The sequence below is a fragment of the Mycteria americana genome, unplaced genomic scaffold (assembly GCF_035582795.1).
Source record: "Mycteria americana isolate JAX WOST 10 ecotype Jacksonville Zoo and Gardens unplaced genomic scaffold, USCA_MyAme_1.0 Scaffold_74, whole genome shotgun sequence".
Lineage (NCBI taxonomy): Eukaryota > Metazoa > Chordata > Aves > Ciconiiformes > Ciconiidae > Mycteria > Mycteria americana.
Genome location: NW_027445659.1, coordinates 207,730 through 235,070, shown reverse-complemented (window position 1 = coordinate 235,070; position 27,341 = coordinate 207,730). Strand labels below are relative to the sequence as shown.

Below are 27,341 nucleotides of genomic sequence, written 5' to 3'. Positions count from 1 at the left end.
GTGGCCAGGACAGCCGGCTGGCCAAAATGGGGTGTCTTCAGCAGGACCCCAATGAAGGGACTCCCACTGTCAACTCCAGCTTCCCCAGGCCGAAACCAGCCTGTTCTCCCAAACCCTGCCCACAAACAAAGCAACATCCTTCCATTCACTGCTCTTCTTTAAGTGAAATAAGGGACAACCCCACACAGCGGGTGCAGAAGCTGTGCCGTTCACCGCGACGAGTCACCCCAGGACCCAGCTTACCCAGGCAGTCTCCGGCCCATGGCCACAGCTGCGCTGCTCTCCGAGGCGGCTGCCACAGGCGAGGCTCAGGCACCGCGAGGCCTCGAGGCGTCTCCAGGGGCTGACGGCCACCGCTGCCATTGCTGCTGAGGGGGCGGCTGCCAACGGCCGGACCGTGGCAGCCTCCCGCCGCCGCCTCGCCGCTCCCAGCCCAGCCCCGAGCAGGCTCCGTCAGCCGCAGCACCTGTAGCGAGGGGCGGGCTTCCGAGACAGAGCTGCAAAGGGGCTCCAGGGACACAAAGAGACGCCTCATGACCCGCTCTCCTCACGCAGCAGTGCCACAGCCACAGCCACAGCCACAGCCACAGCCACAGCCACAGCCACAGCCACAGCCACAGCCACAGCCACAGCCACAGCCTGCCCTGCCCTACACCCGGGGCTCCATGCACATGGGGTGGCCCTTAAACGGCGGCGGGAAGGACCGCCCCCTGCCGCGTGGGACCGCCCCTGCGCCCAGCGGTGGGGCGCCAGCGCCCCCTGCTGGCCGGGCCACGATCAGCTCGCGGGCGCCCCCTGCTGGCCGAGACCAACAGCTCCGAGCGACATTCTGCTGCCTGCCCCCCCCGCCCCCCACCCCTCCCTGCACCCTCCCCACCTCAACGGCCACCTCGGCCGCCCCGGCCCCTCCCCTCAGCCTGGCACCCCGGGGCCACCTCAATGGCCGCCCCGGCCGCCTCGGCCGCCCCGGCCCCTCGCCTCAGCCTGGCACCCCGAGCCCACAGGCTGCTGTCGCTGGGCAGGGCCCAGCCTCATCCCGCTGGCGCCGCAGCTGTGAGGGGGCACCAGGGTGTCGTGGCGGCTCAGACAGCTGGGGAGCCTCAAAGCTGCTCGTTCCACAGAGGGCCACGGAGAGCCGGTGCCAGCACTCCGCAGTGAAGGATGCCAAGATCCGGGGACACACTGGCCAGGTTGGGCCAGCCAGGCCAGCTGCTTTGCCGGTGAACGAGTGGGAAAACATTGCAGGTCCTGTTCATGTCCAGGCAGATCTGCTGCGTGCCCTCAAAGAGTTGCTGAATATGACTGCCATTCGTGACAAGCACTGAGCCATTGGGGAAGGGAGGGAGCAGAAGAGAAAGGGACCTGTGGCCCTTGGCCTCTGGCCACATGCAGGGGAGCTCAGGCCTGTGGGGCTGCCCTGGAGGGTCACTGCCCTGCACCACACCAGTCTGTGAGCTAGGGGCTGACCAGTGCCTGGGGACCGGTGGGCAGCAACAAGCAGAGGGCCTGAGGGTAGCCACGGTCTGCTTAAAAAAAAAAAAAACAAACAAACAAAAAAAAAACAAACCTGAAGCATGAGACATTGCAAGGCCAATGTATTCCTTGGAAATGCAGGCGTCAGGGCTTGGCCTCCACCTTACCCATGCTGGGTCTGTGTGTCATTCTAGGGAAATGGTACTTTCCTGCTGTGGAATGTAGGCTGTCCATTTAGCTGTGCCCCCAGCAGTTACTGATGTTTCCAAAGGCACTCAGAGGCTCTGGTTGATTACTGCTGTGATGCCTCACTGTACCAGAAAGAAAAGGTCTTGTATTTTCTCACAAAAGGTCTCCCATGGTCATCTGAAGAAATAATCTCTTTCCAAGGGACGGACTCTTTTCTTACAGTACATAGCCGGCTTTTGTCTCTACAGCATTGTTTGCCTTCTGTCATGCTTTCTACTTGCTGTAAAACATTTTGATGTTTTTTTTCATACTGGCTCCACAACTTCCATACCAGCTGTCCGACACAGCTCTCCTTTCAGCCCCCAGACTGAGAAGACTTTCCCTGGGACAGCCCGGTCATGACAGCCAAGTTGTTCCAACTCACCCTGTCCGTACCCAGCTGAGGATGTCTGTGTCCCGTGGGAGATGCCCAGAAACTCCTCCTGCGGTGTGCCAGTCCCCTGCCCCTTCAGTGAAATTTGCTGCAATATGGACTGAGTTAAAATGTGTCAGCAGAAGTTGCAAAGTATGTGTGGAAGAGACACACAAGTAACCCAGCACAGGCCCTCTGGAAGCATTTTTTTCCTCTCCTGATATGAACAGATGACTTAGGAAAAAGCTTCTCTTCCTAGGGCCCTGCTGCATTTCTTCTGTTCCTTCTTAAAACTAGGTAACGCTTTTGGTAAAAGAAGCTGGAAAGTGTTTGATATGAAGCTCATTGTTCTTTAGGAATTGCTGACTATGGACACACCGGGACTCTCTTTGATAGGTGAAAGAGATAAGGGTACCTTCGCACAGCGAATTTCTCTTCGATGGGGCTCGCTGAGGACTGAGTAATCGGAAAGAAAGTAGCTGAATTGTTGAGGCTAATAATATTTATTTTAAAAATTGCGTGCAAACTAGTGACAATCAGCATGGTATAAAGTTGCCTGAATCACCCGTTAATCAGAATCATCTGCCAATGAAAAGCGGAAGAAGTAACCTCAGTGCCCCAGAGGTTTGAATTCCTACATGAAGGGGTGCGGATGTTATAATGTTAAGCCTGTAAGTTTTTTGTATTGCATGAGAGGAAACAGCCGTCCTGACACATAGAGACTCTCTGTGACTGCAGGCAGGTCGGATTCAGCCAGATGCAGATGGGGTGTTTCTCTGTCCAACAGGGTCTGTCTCTCTCCCCAGGCTAATAGCTGCTCCCGATGGAGAGGCCAGCGGGGTCCTGGCAACTTACTCTTGACTGGGGGAAGCAGCACCAAGCAGATGGGCAGCTGTGCTCTGCAGCGGGTGAAATGGGATTGGGTTTCAGGTATGCCTCCCCTCCGTGATTTTTGCCCAGATATTGGGGCAGCGTGAGAAAACATTGCCTCTCTTCCTCCCAGATTAGTCCCCGGCTTTCAAGACTACGGTCAGGTCTTCATCCTGGAAAGGAAACGGATGGGCTTCTCTGCTCATAAACTGCCAACAACATCCAGAGGTAGCTCAGGATTTGATGGGTCTCATTTGCAATGAAAAGCAGCCGAGATCCCTTTCTCCTCCCACTACGCAACAACCTCTCTCCAAACAGACACGGCTTTCCCCTGCTGTGGTCCCCAAAGACCTTGCAGTGGAGTGGGGAGAAGAATTTTTATCGTCATATGACAAAGTGGAAGCTAAAGTCCTGAGACGTTTAGGCCCCTTGGTGATTTTTGAGGGCCCTCTGGAGGGCTGTGTGTAGCTTTGGGTTTAGACACCTCTGACAGTTCAACAATTTGACTTCCTCAAGATTATGCAGAAAGCATGGGAAAGAAGAGACAATTAAAGGCAGCCTTCTGAGCTCTAGCGTAGCGTGCTGCCCTAAATTCACCCTCCCTTCCCATTTTTTGCAAGGCAGCACGAGGCTGGCGCGCTCTGTCTCTTGAGGTCCCTGTGCTTGAATGCTGTAGCACAGTTATTGTGCTTCCTGGCACGGGTTTGAGCATTTCTGATTTACTTTTTTACTTCTTGATCTAGGGCTGAACAAGCAGGAGTAAATCAAGAGATACAGACAGACACGCACACCTCAATATGCCCGTACCGAACATTGTTTCCAGTTTTGTTTCTCACCGCTGAAGTGGCTGCACGTCCGTGCTCAGATAAACAGTTCCTATGGATGCAGTGCTCCTTAAGCGTGTGTCGTGGTTTAGCCCCAGCCGGCAACTGAGCACCACGCAGCCGCTCGCTCACTCCCCCTCGGTGGGATGGGGGAGAGAATCAGAAGAGCACAAGTAAGAAAACTTGAGGGTTGAGATAAAAACAGTTTAATAGGGAAAGCAAAAGCCGCGCACGCAAGCAAAGCAAAGCAAGGAATTCATTCACTACTTCCCATGGTCAGGCAGGTGTTCAGCCATCTCCAAGAAAGCAGGGCTCCATCACGCGTAATGGTTACTTGGGAAGACAAACGCCATCACTCCAATGTCCCCCCTTCCTTCTTCTTCCCCAGCTTTATATACTGAGCATGACGTCATGTGGTATGGAATAGCCCTTTGGTCAGTTTGGATCAACTATCCTGGCTGTGTCCCCTCCCAGCTTCTTCTGCACCTGGCAGAGCACGGGAAGCTGAAAAGTCCTTGACTAGTACAGCAGCAACTAAAACATCTCTGTATTATCAACACTGTCTTCAGCACAAATCCAAAACATAGCCCCATACCAGCCACTAGAAAGAAAATGAACTCTATCTCAACTGAAACCAGGACAGCGTGCAAGATCTGCTGAGGTGAAAGACCAAGGAAAATCGATTTGCACCACATTATGATTAACGTACTTTGCGCGTGGTGCAGTTTTAGCGAGAGAGAGGAGGCGGTGCTGAAGAGGTAGGACGCAGAGTGAGTAAAACGAGGTAATCCCTCCCAAAGGTGGAAAGCAAGGAGGAGGTTGCGCAGAGAGCAGACGTGAAGATGTGAAATCAACGATAAAAATTCGACATTGTGAAAAGCTTTAAAAAAAATAAATTCTAAATTGAATCCAGCTCTCTGCTCACTATGATATTGCAAAATCCCTTGAAAATCAGGATAACCTGGGGCTCACTAAAAAGGCTCATTTATGAGAATGGGATTCTCTGGTCTGTGTTGCAGGAAGGGAGCCTCAAAGTGAAATAGGAAGCTGAAAAGAGGGAAGCATCTTTTCATAAAGACCTCATGAAAATTCCCTGTGGCAAGAAAAAATGTGGGTGATTTTTTTTTTGGTGTGCAAGCTTTGTGTGTCAAAGCCCTATTTCTCGGCATCCTTTGAAACACACGTGTGACATGAGGTAAGATCTAAAGTCAAGCTTTCTGGGAAAAGATTGTTCCTCTTGCAAACGAGCATATAAAATCCTGAGCTTTGCTCAAAAGGAGGGAGCTAGTGGTTTTGTATGGGAAGTTTGATTCGTGAAGGATTACCAGTAAGCAACCCCTGCTCAGGTGCTTTCACATGCAACCGTGTTTTCTTATTGTTCTGTGTAGTAATGGAGTTCAGGTTTACTGGGGGCTGTAAGCCTCTCTTTGTTAATAACTAGCATACATGCCTCTAAGAGGCAGCCATCAAAACACGAGGTAAACTTGCAATACATGTGTAAAGCTCAGGCACAAGTACTAATCCTCAAGGCCCTGAGCACCTCTTTCTTTAAGCGCAGCTCAGGAGTCGAGAAAGCAGGGAAGGATGTGCGGGATCGCCGTGCCCAAGACAGACTCTCCTTCGGGCCGATGTCACGAGCCCACGCATCTGTAATCACGCACAGCCGCATTGATTCCTCAAACGGTTTTGTCCCTGTGGCTTGGGAACCTGGGTTACCTCCAGGCGAGAAGGCAGGGTGTTACTCTGAGACCCAACGCAAAGTTACTTGCTGGGTTGGGCCGGCAGGGAAGGATCGAGCAGTCAGAAGAATCCCAAAACCCCTCGGGAGTCAGACTCCCCGCTCTTGTCACCCTGTTGTAATCAAGTGGCAAGAGATTATTTTGAGCAGGAGTGCTCTTGCTGTGGCAGGTAATGCCATAGCTGGAGGGCAGATACCTGCCCACTGACATCTTTGGGCCGAGCTACCCTCAGTAGCTTCTTACTGTCACAGTAGCTAACCTTTAACTGAATGCATAGCACCCACTCCCCAGCCACTCTGTACTTTGCTCTTTAAAGACAATCTGTTTGAATGGCCTTTGCAAACGAGCACTTGAGATGGACGCATTTCCAGAGTGCTGAACACAGAAAGCAGTGAAAACTTTAATGTTTTTAGAAAGACACGAATACCACACAGAAAAAATGGATTTTCATGTAAAAAGTGATTTTATTTTATCTTTTCTCCAGAGTTCCTAGTGATACTTTCCTGTTATTGAAGGGGGGAAGAAAAAAAAAAATACAAGTCAGGCAAGCTTATACAACAGTAGCGAAACATGCCCTTCACAGCATGGCTGGGACCTGTCCTTGGAAACTTGACTATGGTCCTAGCGTTTCATCTTTGCGACGACAGAGAAAACTGTATTGTTTAAAGAGCACTGACATAAAGAAGGAAACATTAAGAAGACAAGATGGCCAAAGATATAAAAAAAAAATTAAAAGTTTATTTCCATCTACAAAATAACTTCTCTTTTTTGGGGGTAATTTTATTTTTTTTAAATGGACATCATCTGTACAAAGATTCAACAGAAATAGTTTTAAAAGGCTGTTTTTACAAGGCGAAATGGGTCGCTAAACAAAACAGCAGTCTCTGACAAACTGTTGAGCCTCTCCTCATCGATAAGCATGCAAAGCTTTTCGACCAGCCCTGCAGCGGAGCACAGTGATTTGCAACCCCAGGGCTGCTTGGCACCTCACGAAAGGTGCCCTGCTCCTTGAAAGTACAGGGCCCCCAGAAAAAGGAAAAAAACAGAGCCTGCCTTGTGACCCCATTCAGGGGAACAGCATCATTAGGTCTAGCGGGCAGTTCTCCTGGGTAAAGGTACTGCGTTGCAGGATGAGCAAGTTTTATTTTGCACTCTGTATTTTGCAGGCTTACTATGAGATTCCCTATTCAGCCTCCAAAAGTGGGATTTTCAAGAGCTTTCTGCAGTGGCCTCCTCACAGTCTGCTCCTCACTGGGGACTCTGCTCCCAGAAGAGCCTATCTGAAGAGAGAGCTTGTGTAGCTCAAGTCATTCTCCTGCCCATCTTCAGAGCCAGCCGTAAAAATAATGTGCAGGCATCAGAGACTACATAATTAGATGGGAAGCAGAGCCATTTATCGATTAATAGTATCTGAAAAAACAGAACGGGGGGCGGGGGGGGGGCAGGGAGCAGCACAAAGGGTCAGACAGACTAAGAGATAAGCAGGAAGGAGGACAGGGACCGTGAGATACAGAATGAAAAAAAAAAAAAAACCAGTGACAGTGAGCAAGACAAACAGATAAAGAGAGAAAGAGAAGGAAGAAGAGAGAGAGCTAGGAAGGCAGGGACAGGGAGCGGCACATACAGGAGCAGAGAGGAAGAGAACACCAGGGAACAGGCCAGAGCAATTGTGGGGAAAAGAAAGATGGATGCAAGTCAGAACAAAGAGATGGAAACGGAAAAAACAGTGATGGGTGCAGGACAGAGACAAGGGGACGGGGAAAAAAAAAAAAGAGGGAGAGGGAGCAGGACGCAAGAATAGAGAGAAGAGGAGACATACAGGGAAGCAAAAAAAAATTTGCTGCTGCGTGGGAAAGAGAGGGGGCCAATGGAGGGGTAGGGGTGCACAAGAGGGGAGACAGGGCCCCAAGGGCCCGGGACTCACCACAGCTCTCGCTCTCGGCGCTGCCGGAAGAATTCGCCAGTTCAGACACTTCTTTCTCCTTCCCTCCTCCCTTCCTCTTCTGTAACTCTGGTTGCTTGGCTGTCATCCACCTAAGAAAATACAGGGATGTCTTACAGCTCTTATGAGAGACGAGGCTTCCTAGACACGTAGCCTCGCTCACTCATGCACTACGCGGCCGTACCGTGCTTTGGGTTACGCATACAGACCCTGTGGTGCGCGCTGGCGGCCTGGCCTGCTGCAGACTACGAGGAGGGATCCTTCCTCACCCGGAGAGGCGGGCTCTCTCTTGCCTGCAGCGGGAGGCAGCTGCCAGCCAACCTTCGATTTCTTCTTCTTTACCCTTCTCTGGCCTCTCCAGCTTCAGCCGCGGCAGCTCCTGTCCACAGCCAGCAAGCGCTCCCTCCAAGCCTTTTTGCCCCCACGCCCTGAGGAGAGCGAGGCCAGGCAGAGACAACCCACGCAAGCCCAACGCAGCTGCCGTCACCGGCATCCCCAGGGGAGGAACGGACAACTGCGTCCTCAGCACGGCCTCTGGGAGAGGGAAAGAAGCAGCAGCAGCCACCGTTATTACCACAGATCACCCCTGGCTGAAGCCTCTCCTTCCGCAGGGTCTTCTGGAGACGCCGCTATTTCCCCACACCGCTAACGGCACCCACATTAAGGGACAGTCCAGCGCATTCGAGGGCCAGCTCGCTGCCTTCCCGACAGGGCTTGGGGGCGGCCTGGAGCTACAGGACAGGCTTCAGGGGATGTGGTGGAAGCTTGGAAGCTGCCCATCCCGCCACCCCCGGGCAGCCAGGAGAGAGCCCTGCACCCGCCAAAGCGGCTCGCTCACCTCACCGGTGGCCCCGGCCCTCATCCGCCGCCAGGGCCCACGACCAGTGCCCCGCCACGCTGCTCCCGGGTACAGCACATGCACCAGCCACCGAGAGCACGCCAGAGGGTCCAGAGCCCCATAGAGCGGCAAGTGCGGTATAGCGTGCCACCACGCATGCATGGCGCTAGCGCAGCAGTCCCAACGGTTGGTGGACGGGCAGCAGCAGCGAGCCCAAGGGCACGCACTGTTGAGGCTCGGCCACACTGCTTTTCAGGGAACAGGCACAGCAGGAAGCCCGCAGGAAACCACACGGAGCCAGCAACAAAACTACACCTCATGCCACACCGGTAGCAAGGACTACACCGCACCGCATGTGCCCGAGAGCAGTGCGGCTGCCCTGCAGCCCAGTCTGCCAAAACTACACCTCCCAGCAAGCATTAGCAAACACAGTGCGGCCGCCCAGTGGCCGAGGGCCGGAAGACTACACCTCCCGGCATGCTCCAGGAACCAACGTGGCCAACCGGAAGCCCCGTGCCCCAGGACTACAGCTCCTGGCACGCCGCCAAAGCCGGCCTTTCCTGCTCACTGACCCCGCAGGGACACCGTTCCCCCCGCCACCGCCACGCCAAGCCCCCAGCACAGCACCGGGCAGCCCCCGCCGCCCAGCTCTGACACGGCACGGCCACCCCGTGCCCTCACCGCCGCTCCAAGCCTCCAGCACGGACCCCGCAGGCCCCACCACCCTCCTCAGGGCTTTCCCCATGACTGCTGGTCAATCACGCAGCCTCCCCGGGTCACCATACTCCAGCGCCCCCTCGATGCCCAGCCCCACTCACCTTCTCCCTTGCTGCAGCCGCAGCCCGGCGACGCTCGGCAGCCCCTCCGCCCCTCCTTTGCCTCACACCAGCCCCTCCACGGCTACCCAGGCAAGGCAGCACCGGCCCCTCCACTGGCAGCCCCCTCTTGACAGGGACGGGCTGTCACCATCAGCCTCACCACCCACCCCTGGGGCTCCTCCAGCCCCAGCCCACAGCAGGAGGCCAGCAGGAACAGGGGGAACAAGGAGGTGTTCAGTACACGCTGCAGCCTCGTTGCAGTTCTACATATTGACTGCAACCTGATGTCACGGTCTCACCAAGAGATCGATGAAAAGTCCACCCTTTCTTGGACAAAATCAAAACCACATAACCACAGTAAGGAACAGCAGGTGAATGTGTTTCCAAATAATAACAGAATCACAGAATCACATAGGTTGGAAAAGACCTTTAAGATCATCAAGTCCAACCATAAACCTAACACTGCCAAAACCACCACTACACCATGTCTCTAAGCACCTCATCCAAACGTCCTTTAAATACCTCCAGGGATGGCGACTCAACCCCTTCCCTGGGCAGCCTGTTCCAATGCTTGATAACCCTTTCAGTGAAGAAAAATTTCCTAATATCCAGTCTAAACTTCCCCTGGCGCAACTTGAGGCCATTTCCTCTTGTCCTATCACTTGTTACCTGGGAGAAGAGACCGACCCCCACCTCTCTACAACCTCCTTTCAGGTAGTTGAAGAGAGCAATAAGGTCTCCCCTCAGCCTCCTTTTCTCCAGGCTAAACAGTCCCAGCTCCCTCAGCCGCTCCTCATAAGACTTCTGCTCCAGACCCTTCACCAGCTTCGTTGCCCTTCTCTGCACACGCTCCAGTACCTCAATATCCCTCTTGTAGTGGGGGGCCCAAAACTGAACACAGTATTCGAGGTGCGGCCTCACCAGTGCCGAGTACAGGGGCACAATCACTTCCCTAGTCCTGCTGGCCACGCTATTTTTGATACAAGCCAGGATGCCATTGGCTTTCTTAGCCACCTGGGCACACTGCTGGCTCATATTCAGGCGGCTGTCAGCCAGCACCCCCAGGTCCTTCTCTGCCAGGCAGCTTTCCAGCCACTCTTCCCCAAGCCTATAGCGTTGCATGGGGTTGCTGTGGCCCAAGTGCAGGACCTTGCACTTGGCCTTGTTAAACCTCATACAATTGACCTCGGCCCATTGATCCAGCCTGTCCAGATCCCTCTGCAGAGCCTGCCTACCCTCCAGCAGATCAACACTCCCACACAACTTGGTGTCGTCTGCAAACTTACTGAGAGTACACTCGATCCCTTCGTCCAGATCATTGATAAAGATGTTAAACAGAACTGGCCCCAACACAGAGCCCTGGGGAACACCGCTTGTGACCGGCCGCCAACCGGAGTAAACTCCATTCACCACCACTCTTTGGGCCCGGCCGTCCAGCCAGTTCTTTACCCAGCGAAGAGTACACCCGTCCAAGCCATGAGCAGCCAGTTTCTCCAGGAGAATGCTGTGGGAGACTGTGTCAAAGGCTTTACTGAAGTCTAGATAGACAACATCCACAGCCTTTCCCTCATCCACTAGGCGGGTCACCTTGTCATAGAAGGAGATCAGGTTGGTCAAGCAGGACCTGCCTTTCCTGAACCCATGCTGGCTGGGCTTGATCACTTGGTTATTCTCTACGTGCCGTGTGATAGCACTCAGGATGATCTGCTCCATCAGCTTCCCCGGCACCGAGGTCAGGCTAACAGGCCTGTAGTTCCCCGGGTCCTCCTTCCGGCCCTTCTTGAAGATGGGCGTCACATTCGCTAATCTCCAGTCAGCAGGGACCTCCCCAGTTAGCCAGGATAACCCCTAACTTGTCATCAGACCAAGAGCAGGTCTGATGATGTGGTACCCTAATCAAACATCTTTCCCACTGTAATAACAGATGCACTCCTTTACCAAGGGGAAAATCCAGTACAGGCACAAATTCAATTTTATTTTTGTCACACAGTTATGCCACAAGGGTGAGGTCATTTACCCGGTGTGCGGGACACCGATAAACACACAGGGCAGAGGTATTTTTATTTCATGTCTGCGCAGAGGTGGGTGCTAGGCGGTAGCTCCACAAAGCTAGCACAAAGTTCAGTCATGCAGGTACAGTATTTATACAGTCTAGTTATGCATAGGCACAAGGAATTACACAAAGCGGTTTTCTATTGGTCTACATTTCTCTTATTTCAACTTAAAGCTACAGCGCTACTTTAATATGCTGCGCACACTCAGAGGTGAGGGGTCTCTGCTTGGGCCGGGGTCTCCAGCTCGAGGGGTGTGACTTTTAGTATTATAATGAGGATAGTTTGCATGAGGGTGCTTCTTATCACACTTCTACGAGTAGTTTCAGATGGTTCCCAAAACATCTTAATTAGCTTACGTATTTCTCCAGGATGTGCTTTACTCCCAAGGACAGTAATGCGTGTTTAGACGTTCCCCTTTCCAGCCTGAATCCCCCTTATCGGCTTTACATAAGCCCTGGCCTTCCACCAGCTCCTGTTAGATGACACTGTTAGACTACAGCACGACCATTCTTTTACACCAGTCAGTGGGTTCAGAATTAGGAACAGAAAGAACAGGACAAGCTAAACACCCACACAAGCCTCATATCCACAAGAAATTATCAAAAAAGCCTAAACAACCCACATTTTAGATTGCATCGGCTTAGGGACTGCCTCCTTCAAATACCAGGGCGGAGCGGTGGAATCAGTCACAGAATTCCATTGCCTAACAGGAGACAGCCCTTGTCCTCGCAAGGCAAATTTTTCAAAACATCGTGCTATTTTCCGATTTTATCAACTACAGTGGGCTTGCCCTACCAGCATGAGTTGAGGACATTTTCCTGTGGGTTCATTTGACACTAAATTAAGTTTTTAGCAGGTAAAAGCAACCAAGCGCAAGATAGAGAGTAAGCTAAGATACCGGCTGCCGTACAAAACTTGTTCAAGATTGTGCCTGTGGGAATCGCACAAAGCCCACGATTACTGAACAAGTATGGTGGAGGCCCTACGGCAAATAGCGCTGACATTTCATTAAGCTCTTTCCCTGTCAAGAAAAGGCCCTTTTATAAGGTATCTCTATTGGAATTCAGGCTGCTTCCTACACCTTCTGGCAAGTTACCTTTCACAGAAACCCTGAGAACTTAAACCGCCAAGCAACATTTGTAATTCTTGTTCTCTACCTACAGGGAATTTCAGCGAATCAGAACACTACTTAAAGCAAAATTCTGGGACTGTTTCACACAAATCAAATATCTAAGCCATGGACAGGTGGCTGTAGAAAGACTACTTTAAAAAGATAAAGATAAGTATAGTACTCACTTTTCTGAAATTTCTTCCAGTTGTTCCATCAATTTAGCAGCCCAACCCAGCTGTCAAAATTCTGATGCAACAGAGAGCAGTAACATGCCCACGCCATTCTCGCCCAGCCACAGAGCCTTCCGCTTTACCCATTCCTGTGAACATCCAGAGCATCAGTGCCATAGCACCTTTGGCATAACGCACCTCCCACAGCTACACACCTTTACAAAAGAACCGAGCAGGGTGTAAACAAACATTGCAATGGTTATGGTAAAGGTTCAAACAGGGATGTCTATGTTATTACTCTGTGATTCAGCAACCACTAAAAATGTCATTTTGCTCCAGTGTTACAGTAGTTTCTAGACTAGTGTAAAAAAATTTTGTTGAAAATTCATTGTTTGAAGCATGACTTCCAAATACAAGTTTTAAACAATTCTCAGGAGTCTTTAACTGAGCAGAATTCAGGATCTGACTAAAATAATGGCAGAATGGAGGGCTAGAAGCCCAAAACTAACTCACCATCCTGGCAACTATCGCAGACTTTTGGTGACTGTGGGGGAACAGAGCTTGGGAAGCTTTGAGAGTCTGGCAATAGAAAGCTAAGGCCCTGCAAACACGGTACGTTTAACAAAAAAAAAAAAAAAAAAAAAGAGGGGGATATTGTTTTGGGGGGCTTCTTTGTAGTTCCTCTCCTTTCTACACAGAACTAGAGCAGTGTTCATTCACTAATGAATGTTCACACTTCCACACGGTACTCTTACAAAGATCAGTCACTGCTAATAAGCAACTGATGTAGTGAGTACAGAGAAACCTTCTGTACAGCAAATGCTTTAAGCTTTTCTATGTCAACAGCTCCACTTCCCAGGTCCCTGCAAAGACCCTTACTCTGCCCTGTCCCACCCAACCAGTTCTATTTGGAATGATTGCTGAAAAACATGAATATTCCACAGCAAATAAGCAACTGACATCCAGACCCAGAGCTTTCCCTTACAAGACAATGCCAAACCCAAGCCCAGAATTTTCACTTGCTGATGACTGACAGTGTGTGAGAGCAGAGCTGGATGCGAGGACTTCACTCCAGGATTACAGAAACACTTGTGCGCGCACACGCGTGCGCAGGCCCGAGCTGCAGTTCCAGCTTTTGACCCGCCCGACGTCCAAACATCGGCACAGCAATGGGCGGCCGCGCATGCGCGGTGGCGCTTTTTAACCTGCTCCCTGCTGCCACCCACTGATGAAAATGCGGTACTGCAGGCGGGGAGCCACGCATGCGCAGTGGCACCTTTGTCCGAGCACACTGCTGCCGCCGGGTGACCAAAAGTCGGTACTGCAGGTGGTGATCTGCACATGCGCGGTGGAGCTTTTTTCTGCTCCCTGCAGCCACAGGGTGAACAAAATTTGGTAACTGCACCTGGGGAGCCGCGCATGCGCGGTAGCGCATTTATCCGTACTCGCTGCTGCCACCGGGTGGCTAAAACTGGGTACTGCAGCTCGAGAGCCACGCATGCGCAGTGGCACCTCCATCAGAGCTCGCTGCCGCCACGCGGTGACGAAATGTAGGTACTGCAGCTGGGCAGCTGCTCATGCGCGGTGGTGCTTTCACGCGTGCTCGCTGCTGCCGCCTGGTGGCCAAAATTCGGTACTGCAGGTCCGGAGCCGCGCATGTGCAATGGCGCTTGTTCCCGAGCTCGCTGCTGCCTCTCAGTGGCCAGAAGTCGGTACTGCAGCTGAGGCGCCGCGCATGCGCGCATTTTCCCGTGCTCACTGCTGCCGCCCGGTGGACAAGAGTCGGTACTGCAGCTGGGGAACCGAGCATTCCCCCAGCCTCCATCATCCGGGGCTGCCACGTTGAAGCTTGTATACCCCCTGCAAAACCCTAACAACGGGTGATAATTTCACCAGCAATACAGCCCCTGAAAAATAACTGCTCCTTCAACCCACTAGTCATTGCTTGCCTTGCCCAAGTCGGCTCCAGTGCCCATATTCCGCTTTGCTCATTGCTTTGCGCCTTCAAAAAAAAAAAAAAAAGAAAAACCACCAAAAACACTATGCAGTCATCCTGCCAACAAGACTCATCTTCCCTCTAACACCACAGATTGACCTGCCTTAATCACAGTTTCATCAAATACCAGGTTGGAAGGGACCTCAAGGATCATCTGGGCCAACCTTTCTGGGCAAAAGCAATGTCTACAAAATATCTAAATCCCAGCCTGTGCTGCACTCCTGGATTATGTTTTCCCACATACAAAAATGCACTCTTCCAGCCTATCCAGGTCTTCCTGCAGGGTGGCTCTCCTCTCCCAAGTGTCCGCTTCCCCACTCAGTTTCGGATCATTGTCAAACTTTACCAGGGTACACCTGATCCCATTATCAAGATCAGTTATGAATACACTAAAAAGCATTGGGCCCAATATTGATCCCTGGGAAATCCCACCTCTGCCACGTGGCCGGTTTCAGAAGGAGCTATTTGCCACCAACCTCTGGGGGTCGCCTGTCACCCACTTCCCCATCCACCCCACAGACCACTTGTCTACACCAGAATGCAGCACTTATTCCAGAAGGAAGCTGTGGGAAGTTATCACAAGCCTTGGAACAATCCAGGTAGACAACATCCACTGCTCTTCCCATTTCAACCAAGCAGGTTACTTGGACATAGAAGGCAATCAGGTGTATAAAGCACTACTTGCCCTCGTGGAATCCGTGCTGCCTTTTCTCAATCACATGCTTCATTTGACTTGTGATAGCCCCCAGGAGACATCGTTCCACAGCTTGCCCAGGGACCGAAATACAACTGAAGAGCCTATAATTTCCTGTATCCTCCTTTAAACCCTTCTTGTAGATGGGGGTGACATTAGCCTTCTTGCAGTCTTCTGGGATCTCCAGAACAACTTCTCAGAGATTACGGAGAAGAGGCACACAATGACGTTCTGCCGGTGATCCACTTGCCTCCTCTAGAGGAGGCTCTTTGGTGCATGGCTCATTCCTCTGCACCTACAAAAAGAGTATCTAAAAAGCCACCCAGATGCAGACCAATACCTGAGCAATCCCAGAGGTCTTGTTCCCACTTAGGAATACCATCTAGAGTCCAACTACACCCTACCATTACAAAACAAAAAAACAGCAAAACAAAACACCCCCACACCATTAAGTCCCACCCAAAGAAGCCTTAACACCTCTGAGATGGAATCTGCTTCGCTACCCTGGAACAGCCCCTCCCACATGGCTCCGCTCACCCCCATAAAACACTATGGGAACAGCCGTCCACACAAAGACCCCACTCTTTCCCAACAGCTCCTGCACTGTACTCGCACCCCTGAACTCCCAGTATCGGCCGCTCCTCGGGAGCTCCTCTTCCAAGCTGTGCCCTGTGAGCACCTCCTATCTTCCCACAGACTCCAGGCTCTGCTACAGGCCCACAAAGTAAGTGAGGTCCTGCTGCTTATAGTCTGTGAGGGGCCTGCCACAAGCAGCAAAGGTTCAAGAGGCAACGTGGTACTCTGGGGGCAATCGGGAAAGACAATGAGCCGTTCCATACCCTCAAACACGCTATGCCTTATGTCCCTGCTGCTTTCTTGAGAAGTGCTAAAATACACAGATGCATACCTTAGATGCTCACCTTAACACATGCTAGATCATCTCACCATCAGTCCTATAAGGAGATGATATCACAACTTCCACAGTATACAGCCAAACGGGTGAAAAAAAAACCAAGACTTCATCTTCAATAATGTCAGGAATTCCAGAAAAATACAACGCACTTAGAACAAGGAAAAAAACCCAGAACATACTATTAAACCATCTCGCCACCCCTGAACACCCAATACAAAATTACTCACCTGAAAAAAAAAAAAAAAAAGCTGCATATAGGGGTACTTTCTACTATATATGCTGGTGAACCTGGAGTGCTCCTGAAGCCCTTACCTTGAACAGACACCTCCACATCTCTCAGTATCAAAACACAACTACCCAAATAGCTTTGCTCAAAAGCTGCCTCAAAACCCTCCATCAGCTGAAGGAACAGCAGAGCACACACACCCAAGAAGCCCAGGAGCACAACGAGCTCCCCAACGAGAGGCTGTGGCTCATATACCCCAGGCCCTGCCCACCACCCTTCCACAATCCCCTGGGAACGGGGAGGGGCAAACCACCAGAAAGCATAAAGGCGGCCGCAGTAGCGGCAGGCAGTTTTTTTATCTGCCTTAAGTTTACAGCATGCAAAGCACTGGACAGAAAAAGCGACCCTTACTGGAGACGATGACGATCCCTGCTCCTTTACTACAACTACATCTATTGCATCGACAACGCGACTGGGTAAGGAATTAAACTTAATTTTTCTGGGGCGTTGATAGAAAAAGGTAGGTGTCATACTAAGCTACGTAGGAAAGTAACTCGTTAAATGCAATAACAATATTATTATCAAAAATGATGTGCTTTAGTTCCCTGTGAAAAATAACAAAATGCTATGGGGTTACCCTTCATTTCCAGCAAGACCACGCATGCTTCCTAACTTCTATGAGAACTACGTTGTGGACGGGACTGACTGACAAAGCAGATCTAGATCCCGTAAGAATCCTTTCTCAAAAATATCTCTGGTTGCAAAGTAAACTATGTACTGTAAATCACTAACGATTCAGAGTCACCTCGATGGGCTCTCCGACTGACTCCCTTAACAGAACTAGATGAGTCCCAAAGGACAGAAAACACAAAAAAAACCCGTGGAAATACAAGAAATGTATGAGAGGCTGTATGAAGCAGCCTAATTAACGCCTAAGTAGCTAGAACAAAAATAAATTGCAAAACGCAACAGAAAACACCATGGGAGATGTCTCCATCAAAACAGATGAAGGCTATCGCCTTCTCCGAAGAACTCCAGAGGAGATCTGTGCTGACGATAGACATCTTTGGGGTGCCAGATACCAATAGAAACAGACAGAAAACAGACAGGCTGCTGTGGAGCGCAAAGATGGCTTTGGCAAAGGTTCTGACAGAACGAGAGGCATCCGTCATGCTGGAGCACCTGAAAGCATGTGGCCATGGACAAACCCATGACAGAGCAGGTACACCCCTGGAGGGATTGCAGCCGTGGGTAAGGGCGTGCTGGAGCAGGTTTACTTCTGAAGGGACTGTGGCTGTGGGCGAGGCCACGCTGGAGCAGGTACATATCTGAAGGCACGGTGGCCCATGGAGAAGGCCACGCTGGAACAGGGGCACCTCAAAGCGACTGTGGCTGTGCAGAAGTCTATGCTGCAGCAGGTAGAGCCCTGGAGAGACTGGCTCATAGATGAGGCTCCACTTGGAGCAGGTACGCCCCTAAGGGACCGCAGTCTGTGGAGAAGTCCAAGCCGGAGCAGGGGGGTGGGGGAGGAGGTCATTGCAATGTTAAACCCGATGGTCTGGTCCAAAGGGACCAGGGGTGGAGACTGTAATGGAAATACCTTTAAATTGTTGTAACCCAGGATTTGAGTTGCCTGTTATGGGAATGACTACAGCAGGAACCACCTGAACCAATGGAGGACAAGCCTTACAAGAAGCAGTGCAAGTGCAGCAGTGACCCAGCCTGAGCTGTCTTGTGATGTATATGAGCTTGGAACACTGATCAGGCAATCGACACGTGAATACCGGATGGCTTTTCCAAGACTCATTTAGCAAGGAGTAAAGAAAGTTGTGGGTACGAGGAGCCTCACGCATAGCTTTCCTATCGCATGTAATTTGAGTACGAGCCAGCCGCTTTATCTATAACAATGACAGCCTAAGGGAGCCTTCTATGAGCTCTCGCTGCTAGGCAGCGTGGCTGTATAGCGGTGATCTCCCCTTGAGCTGGAACACCTCTCAAGGCTGCTCCTCGAGGCAGAGAGACCTTTTACCAACAGCAGGTCTTTGGTAAGCGACCTGTATCACACATAACCTTGTAGTATGGTAACTTTGACAAACTTTGCATATGTAATCCCTTAGACATAAACCGTTGTCCAAGTCTGAGACTAAGATTGGACCTAGCCGCACCTAAGCTCCATTAGGACTTTAGAAAGCAAGGGGTCTACTCCGAACCTTGGGACTCAACGGAAGGGTCCTCCGTACCCTTTTGTATTCCCGGTCTCTCTATGAATCACTCTAACTCGAGTGTAACCCAATTTTCCTGTGTATGTTTCTTTCATGCAGTAGAGTGAACGTTGCCATTGAACTTTGTTAAGTTGCACTTTTACAACATCATATTAAAACCACTTTTTCCAATACCTTTGACAGTGATATTTTTTTAAGCAATCTAAAACGCTCTTTTGTCACAAACTGGTGGTGTTGGCAGGATGGCAAGTAGTATTGCTGTTTACTTATGGAAGCGTGGAATAAGTCCGAGTCCCAAATTCTCAGAAGAATGGGCTCATGATAAGTGGCATGATTAGGAAGCCATGCAACAACAGCTAAAAGTGGCCGGGGGACATATAAAGGATGGAAAAGGGAAAGGAATGATTGGCAAAATGCTAGGTACCTGTTCAGAAGCTGCTTATCAGGATAGGAAAAAGAACAATAAAAAGGAGCAGGACCTAAAAGAAGACATAGAAGGCAGAAAGGCAGCCGAATTAATACTGTCTTTGAAAATGGAGCAGCTGCAGAAACCATTACAGGAAGAAAAGGAGAAAACACAAAAGTTGGAAGAAAAGATCGAGATGGTGCTCATGCAGCCCTGCATCCCCCTAATGCCATGCCAATTAGGAAACTCACAGTGTCCCCAGAGAATTGGGATGGCAATACTGGGCTGATCCAGATGACCATGAAAAAGAAAATGCTAACCCACTACCCTTTCTGGACTCCTCCAAATATAAGACTAGGCCCATTATTAAAGCAGATTACTCTGAAGGACCTCGAGGAGGCGGTCAGCGATATAGTATGCAAAGCACTCCATGGGATGCATTACAACTGGCAGAATTACAAGAGAAATACAGCAGAAAGCCACGTGAAACTGAATATTTGTGGTGTGTCTGCCTCAGTGGTGGTGACCGAATAATGTTGAGTGGAGATGAAGCAAACCGTTATTGGGGTCCAGGAGTTTTCTTAAACCTAGGACCCAACCTGACAGATGAACCCCATTCTATGCATGGTATTGTAAATCGTAGCCATGAAATGGGGTGGGATGATCTGTCGACCGAGAAATCGGACCCAAGATCCCAAACAGGAGATCGAGTGCGACCCGTAAAACAAACACCCCCACAGGGAACAGGAACTAAACCAAGGGAAAATACGCCTACAGACCCACAAGCGGAGTCTCAGGAGTAGAGAAATGAACTGTGGAGGAGAGCATTGGCACTGGGCATTCCCAGAGCTGCGATTAAGGGACAGCCTACTGGCATTATCCTGAATCTAATTCAAGCATTTCAGAAACACGGCGATGGGGAAAGGACAGAACGTAATCCAAATACTCCGGCGCCATTGCCAGCTCCAAGAAAGAGCGACGACTCTTTCCTCCCCCTTAAGGAGGAATTACAAACCTTGAGATCAAAAAAACAAATAACACCAGGAGAGCAATTGGGCCAATCCGTCCAGCAAGTGGAAGCCTAGCCATGGCTAAATGAAGGAGGCCCTTACATTTTAATTCTCAGTGACAACTGGTAACATTTCTAATAGATACGGGAGCAAAAATTTCAATATTAACACAACAGAATGCTGAGAAGCTGGGTGTGCAACCTGGACAGCAGAGAGTTAAAATAACCGGAGTGAACAAAGCAAGTGTTACTTGCCAAGCTGTGAAAGTTAATTTATGGCTCTCAGGCGAGAAGTGCATGTTGTCTACTCGCTTTGCAATCAAAGATCGCAGTGAAAATGTTTTGGGTTTCAATGTTTTGAACAGCTGAACCTAGCGCCTGCCTGACAGCAGCGTATGGTCCTTCGGTTCACATATCAACCCTAACCCTGATAGAAAATCAGGAGGGTGCATGTACTCCGCACAGCCCCTGCGCTCCACGATTCCAAGGTTACTAGTGTACTGCGATACCCGATTTCTGCTGCGGCACGAAACGGAATTTCTGAAGTAATAGCAGACTTGGAAAAATGGCACATTATTTCCACAACCCACTCCCTATACAATTCACCAGTCTGGCCAGTCCAAAAGCAGAATGGGAGATGGTGTCTGACAATTGATTATTGGTGCCTAAATGCCAACACAGCTCTGCTAGCGGCTGCAGTACCTAATATTGCAATTTTAACAGCCACGCTACAACCGGCCGCACACCCATGGATGGCAGTGCTAGATGTGAGAGATATGTTCTTTATGGTCCCCTTGCAGGAGGAGGATAAAGAGAAATCTGCTTTTACTTGGAAAGGCATACAAGACACTTTTAACAGACTCCCATAGGGATATAAACATTCACCCACGATTGCTCATGCTGCGCTCACCGAATTCCTACAGACAGTCTCACTGCCTCAAGACGTGAAACTGTACCAACATATAGATGATATCCTAATCGGAGGGACCTCCGCTGAAAAGGTGGGGGAAGCGACAGCAGCAGCGTGGCAAACGCCACATAAAGCAGAAGTTGAAATCCCACCAGAAAAAATGTCAGGGACCAAGTAGAGAAGTAAACTTTTTAGGTACTTGGTGGATTGCAGGTGGTGCAGCAATCCTACCAGACACCCTACGTAAAATACAACAGTTACAGATGCCCCAATCTAGGAAAGAATTACAGCAACTTATAGGTACTGGAGGATACTGGAGGAAACACGTACCTGGATTTTTCTGTCACTGCTCGCCCACTATACTCACTTTTACAAAAGGGAAAACCACAGAAATGGAACCCAGAACATGAAGAGGCACTCAGAACCCTAATACAGCAATTAAAGACACATCAGTCACTGGGACCGGTACGCCCCCATGACCCTGTTATGGCAGAATGGTGTTTTGCAGAACATGGTACTTATTGCAATCTATTCCAGACCGGGCCGAGTGGACCAAAAAGACCTTTAATGTTTAGCTCGACTGCGTTTAAACAGACAGAACAGAGATATTCCAAATGGGAAAAGGGAGTTTTGTCTTTAATCCGAGCAGTTAAACAAGTTGAGAAAATACACCAGGGGCAACCTGTTCAGACCAGAGGAGCATTTAATTTGCTAGAAACAGTCCTAAAAATAACTTCTCCACCAGAAGGAACTGCACAGAAACCCACCACCAGAAAATGGTATGCCCGCCTGATGGGAGTAGCAGATGACATGCAATTGGCTGAAGGACATACAAAAATTTCCAAATTACAAATGCCTGTAAACACTGACCCACTAGCACTAAGAGAGCCATGTAAACCCTCACCAATTCTAAATGTGCCTCCCCTTACTGAGAAAACACCGACCAAAGGCATTTGGTTTACCAATGCCTCGGCAAAAAGGGTAAGAGGCAAACGGCGGTACTAAAGCCACTGCATTAGAAATTACCGCCGGCAAACAAGTAATAGAAGGTGTTGAGGGTAGCGCACAAGTGGGAGAACTAAGGGCAGTTGTTCTAGCAGCACAAAACGGAGCAAAAGTTATCCTATGTCGACTCCTAGGCCGTGTGGGCAGGTGCCACACAATGGCTTTGTCAATGGGAAGCCCTAAATTGGGAAGTAAATAGATCCCCAGCTTGGAGAACTGAAGACTGGCAATTACTATTAGATATAGCCAAACAGGCATCCTTTAAACTAGGATGGGTAAAAGGCCACGTAAACTATGACCAACCAGCCACAAAATGAATCGCCAACAAGTAGATATATTAGCCAGAATTAGGGGAACAAAAACAGGAGATACACCAGATCACAGAATCGTATAGGTTGGAAAAGACCTTTAAGATCATAGAGTCCAACCGTAAACCTAGCACTACCAACACCACCACTGCACCGTGTCCCTAAGCACCTCATCCAAACGTCCTTTAAATACCTCCAGGGACGGCGACTCAACCCCTTCCCTGGGCAGCCTGTTTCAATGCTTGATAACCCTTTCAGTGAAGTAAAATTTCCTGACAGGCCTGTAGTTCCCCAGGTCCTCCTTCTGGCCCTTCTTGTAGCCGTGTCACACTGGCAAATCTCCAGTCAGCCGGGACCTCCCCAGCAAGCCAGGACTGCCGGTAAACGATGGAAAGGGGCTTGGTGAGCTCTTCTGCCAGCTCCCTGCGTACTCTCGGGTGGATCTCGTCAGGCCCCACAGACGTGGGCGTGTCCAAGTGCTGTAGCAGGTATGAATGGTGATCATAGGGCACAGCCCGCCTCAGCCCCGCCCCCTCTACCGCCAGCAGCTGCCCTGCACCCCAAAACACCCCCCAGGACCCAAAAAGCCACTCGGGGACCCCAAAGTACCCCCAACACCCCAAAACACTCCCCTGCACCCCAAAAAAACCCACACAGCACCCCAAAATCTTCTTGCAACCCCCCAAAACTTTATTTTGCACCCCAAAACCCCACCCTGAGGACCCTTGGCCACTCCCAAGCACTTGGGGATGCCCCTAAACCTTTAGGGACACCCCAAAACCCTTTGGTGCCTCCTGGGACTCCCAAACACCCTTGGAGGCCCCAAACCCCCCCCAGGGACCCCCAAAATCCTTCAGGACCTCCCAAAACCTCCCTGGACCCCCAGAAATCTTTTGGACACCCCCAAAATACCCTTGGGGGCCCAAAAATCTTTCAGGATCCCCTGGGGACCCCCCCCAAACATCCTTGGGCACCCCAAAACCACTGTGGACCCCAAAATCCTTCAGGACCTCCCCAAAAACCCCTTGAAGACCCCCCAGAACCCCTCTGGGGACCACAAACATCCTTCAGGACCCCTCCACAACCCTTGGGGTCCCCCCAAAATCCTTCAGAACCCCCCAAAACCTCACCCCTTCCCCACCCGGGTCCCAACCTTGGTTGAGGGGCATGCGGGCAATGACATCAACAGCGGCCCCACCCCCGAGGGTGAGTGATGGGAGGGTTCCCCCAAACCCCACCTGACATCCCCCCAAACCCCACACAAGGCTGCCATGGGGCAGGACGGATCCTCCCCTGCAGGTGGGTCTTGGGGGACACTATGGGGCTGAGGGGACGCTACAAGGCTGGCACTTATGGGGCCAGGCTGACACCTCTTCTCTCCCCCCACCCCACAGCTCCAGCCAGCACTGTGAGGCACGGCGAGGCCATGGGTCCCCCAACGTTGCAGAACAGGACAGATTCCCCCCCTCCCTCCCGATGGTGACCCACAGCAGTGCCCCCTAAGTCTTCCTGCCCCACAGCAGGGGGTCCCCACCCCACAGCGGGTGGGATTCCCCCTCCCCCCAGACCAAAAACCATCCCCAAAATGGTGGGGGGGGAGGGGTGCGGGGGTGGCACCCCCGACCTCTGACATCACCCCCCCAAATATGGGGGGCAGCCACCACCTCGTCATGGGGCAGTCCCCCCCGAGGGCTGCTTATTCATCTTTATTATTTTTAATTAACTTATTGGGGAAGTTAATTAAAAGGGGGTTAATTAGGAGGAACACCACTCCAAAAGAGGAGGATAACAAAGGAGACTGGATTCACCACTGGGTCATATAAGGGTTGTGCTGGGCGGGGCAGGGCTAATTAGCCTCTAAGAAAGCTCTGCCCCCCCCACATTAATTAGCAAAGAGCTAACAAGCAACAGCTGGAGATGGAGGAGGGGCTCAGCGCCGCCGGCGGAAACCTGGGGGGGGCAGAGGGCAGAAGAGAGAGGCATGAGGGACCCAGGCATCCAGGACCCCCAAAAAGGGGACCCAGGGCTGGGGGTGCCCCCCCAGCCCCAGGGGCTGATGGGACACAGGAGGACTCACCCCTCTTCCTCCCCTTCCTCGCCATCACCTTCTTCTTCCTCTTGGGGGGCGGCGCGTCCTGGGGGGGCAGGGGAAGGGGTCAGAGTGGGGACCCAGGCCTCCGGGCATGGCCCAGCCCCGCCCAGCACGCAGCTCACCTCATTGGTGGGTTCCAGGAGAGCACCGATGTCACCAAAGTGGGTGATGGCGGCCAGGTCCCCCCCCGCCACCGCCGCCCGCCGGCGCTGGGCCCGCTCCCGCCGGCTCTCACTCAGCCGCACCAGCATGGACTCCTCGTAGCGCGTCCTGCCCCATAAGTGCCCACCTGGACCCTGCCTGCCCCACAAGTGCTCCTCCCAACTCCCCCTCCTGCCCCACAAGTACTGCACCCCAAACCCCCAAGTGCTCCCCCAGCCCCACAAGCACTCCTCCCAAATCCCTCTCCCGCCCCACAAGTGCTCCCCCAGCCCCCCAACTCACCCTCCTGCCCCCCACGTGCTCCCCAAGTCCTCCTCTCAAGTCCCCTTTCTGCCCCACAAGTACCCACCTAGACTCCTCCTGCCCCACAAGTGCTCTCCCAGCCCCCTAAGTCCCCCTGTGACCCCCAAGTCCTCACCCAGCCCCCCAAGTGCTCCCCCAACCCCCAAGTGCTCCCCTCAAGTTCCCCTCCTGTCCCACAAGTGTCCGCCTAGACCCCTCCTGCCCCACAAGTGCTCACCCAGACCAAGTCCCCCTTCTGCCCCACAAGTGCTCCCCTGTGACCCCCAAGTCCTCCGCCTGCCCCACAGCCCCCCCCCCCCCCCCCAAGACCCTGCCCCATAGAGCCCCACATCTCCCTCCCCAGCCCCACATCCCGCCCCACGGCATCTGGCTGACCTCAAGTGGGCGGTTCGGGGTGGGGGGAAGGCCCCACCCCCCCCGCTGCCCCCCAACTCCTGGGGGGCTTCGCTCAGCTCCTCCCGCAGCTCCCGGATGACAGAGCTGCTCAGGGCCCGGCGCCGCGCTGCCTCCCGTGCCCGCTGCTCCCGTTCCTGCCCCATGGCATCTGTGGGGCAGAGAGAACCCAGGGGTCAAAGCGTGGGGGGGGGAACCCCAGGTCTGGGACCCCCACCGCTGCGCCCCACAACTCACCATACTGCACCGGCACCAAGCGGGGGGGGACGTATCTGCGCCCCCCACCCAGCCCCGGGGCCTTCACTCCTCCCCGCCCCTCCTCCTCCTCCTCATCGTCCTGTGGGGCAGAGATGTCACTCAAACACAAGCCCCACCCCTTTTGGAGGGGGGATGACACCCAAGCATCCAGCCCTCCCAGTCTCACCTGCGTCACCATGTTGGTGGGGTCAGGGCGGAAGCATAGGGGGTCGTTGTCACCTGCAGGAGAGTGGAGTTGATGGACAGCTGTCAATCATCAAAGAAAGTGGGGGAGGGAGGACTCAGACATCGGCGCTCACCCCTCCCCCCCGTCATGGCCGCCCGCAGCAGCTTCTCCAGCTGGTACTTGAGGCGATGCTCGACGGGACGCACCTTCTCCAGCACCTTTTTTGGGGGAGAAGTAAAGGCACTCAAGCATTTGGACACCCCCCTCCCCAAATCCCCACCAGCCCCGCCCCTCCCCTGCCCCACCCTCTCAAGCCCTGCCCCTCACCACGCGTGTCTCCAGGAGGCGGGGCAGGGCGGGCAGCCCCCCCAGGGCCCCCCCCCGGGCCTTGGTCGCCAGCAGCAGCCCGAGGTCCTGCAGGTATTGGAGCAGTGCCTGCGCCCGCACCTCCAGCAGGGACACCCCCTGCCAGGGGAGGCACGAAACGGGGGGTCAGGGGCACCCCAACATCCCCCCCCAACCCCAAAGTATTCGCTCCTAAGAGCCCCAAAATCCACCCCCCGAACCTTAATCCCTCTCTCAGACACCCCCTGGACCCCGATATCCCCCCCCCAGGTCCCCACAATACCATCAGACCCTCCCTCCAATCCCTATATCTCCACCCTAAAACTGCTTTCTCAGCCCAAAACCACTTCTCCCCCCCAGGACCCCACAATATCATCAGACCCTCCCTCCAACCATTATATCTCCCCCCTAAAACCGCTTTCTCAGGCCAAAACCCCTTCTCCCCCCCAGGACCCCAAATTTCCCCCCCAGGACCTCCATAAGGCCCGCCCAACACCCCTCTCAGAACCCCCTTAAACTCCCAACACCCACATATCTCCCCCCCGACCCCCTTCCTCCCCCCCCAGGACACCCTTGAGAACCCCTCAGAGCCCGAAATGCCCCCCCCAGGACCCCCATACCCCCCCTAGAATCCCCACGTCCCCCCCCAAGACCCCCTATGCCCCCCAAAACACCCTTCCTCCCCCCCATTCCCCACCTCCCCAGTACCTTCTCGGTGCGGAGCCGCCCGCCGCGCACCCGCCGCAGCAGCCCCAGCCCGTGTTCGGTCACCGCCGCCACCTGAGGGGACGGAGGGAGATCAGGGGGGAGCTTGAGGAGGGTCTGGGGGGGTGTCGGGGATCCGGGGGGGGGGGGGGGGGGGGCTCACCTGCCCCCGCAGAGCTTCCAGCAGCGCTACAGCCTCCGCCGCCGCCATTTTGAGAGGAAAGGCTGAGGGGAAGCGACAGGAGCCAATCGGAACGCGGCGCCGGCAGCGCTGGCCAATGGAAGGGCGAGGAGGGAGGCAAAAGCCCCGCCCTAGCGCGGCTGGGCGGGAAGCGCTGAGGAGAAGGCGGGCGGGCCAATCGGAACGCGGCGCCGGCGGCACTGGCCAATGGGAGGGCGAAGGGGGGGGGGAGAGGTGCTGACCCCGCCCCCAGCGCGGCTGGGCGGGAAGAAGAGGGCGGGGCGGAGGGAGTGGAGGGCGGGGCGGAGGGAGTGGCGGGCGGGGCGGAGGGAGTGGCGGGCGGGGCGGAGGGAGTGGCGGGCGGGCGAACCAATGGGAAGCGAACGACGGGCGAGGAGTGCGCCCCCGCGCGGCGCGGAGGATCTGCCGCTGGAGGGGCTCTGCCTGCAGAACCCTCCCTCCCCGGGACCCCCCCAAAAGCCCCTTCAGGGAGCCCCAGGACCGCCTAGTCCCACCCCCCACTCCCATAGAACCCCCCCGGCACCCCCAAACCCCCCTAGCACCCCCCAGCCAACACATAACCCCCCCTCCGGTCCCCCCTCCAATC

General features: G+C 53.1%; 1 protein-coding gene across 2 annotated transcripts; it reads right to left on the bottom strand.

Moving 5' to 3' along the window:
- Positions 1-10,743: 10,743 nt before the first annotated feature.
- NGDN (neuroguidin) lies at positions 10,744-26,863 on the bottom strand. 2 transcript variants are annotated; one of them, XR_012773727.1, is made up of 11 exons: positions 26,717-26,863; positions 26,557-26,628; positions 25,831-25,968; positions 25,637-25,721; positions 25,498-25,556; positions 25,317-25,413; positions 25,062-25,230; positions 24,344-24,491; positions 24,207-24,264; positions 22,425-22,503; positions 10,744-10,866 (listed from the first exon to the last, which is right to left on the bottom strand). XR_012773727.1 is itself a non-coding variant. In XM_075490554.1 (10 exons), exons 1-10 carry the CDS (start codon positions 26,762-26,764, stop codon positions 24,060-24,062), a joined length of 894 nt encoding a protein of 297 aa, XP_075346669.1. In that variant the 5' UTR covers positions 26,765-26,863; the 3' UTR covers positions 23,882-24,059. The 2 variants fall into 2 exon arrangements, 1 of the variants encoding a protein (XP_075346669.1); XM_075490554.1 differs by lacking the exons at positions 10,744-10,866; positions 22,425-22,503 and adding an exon at positions 23,882-24,079.
- Positions 26,864-27,341: the final 478 nt, after the last annotated feature.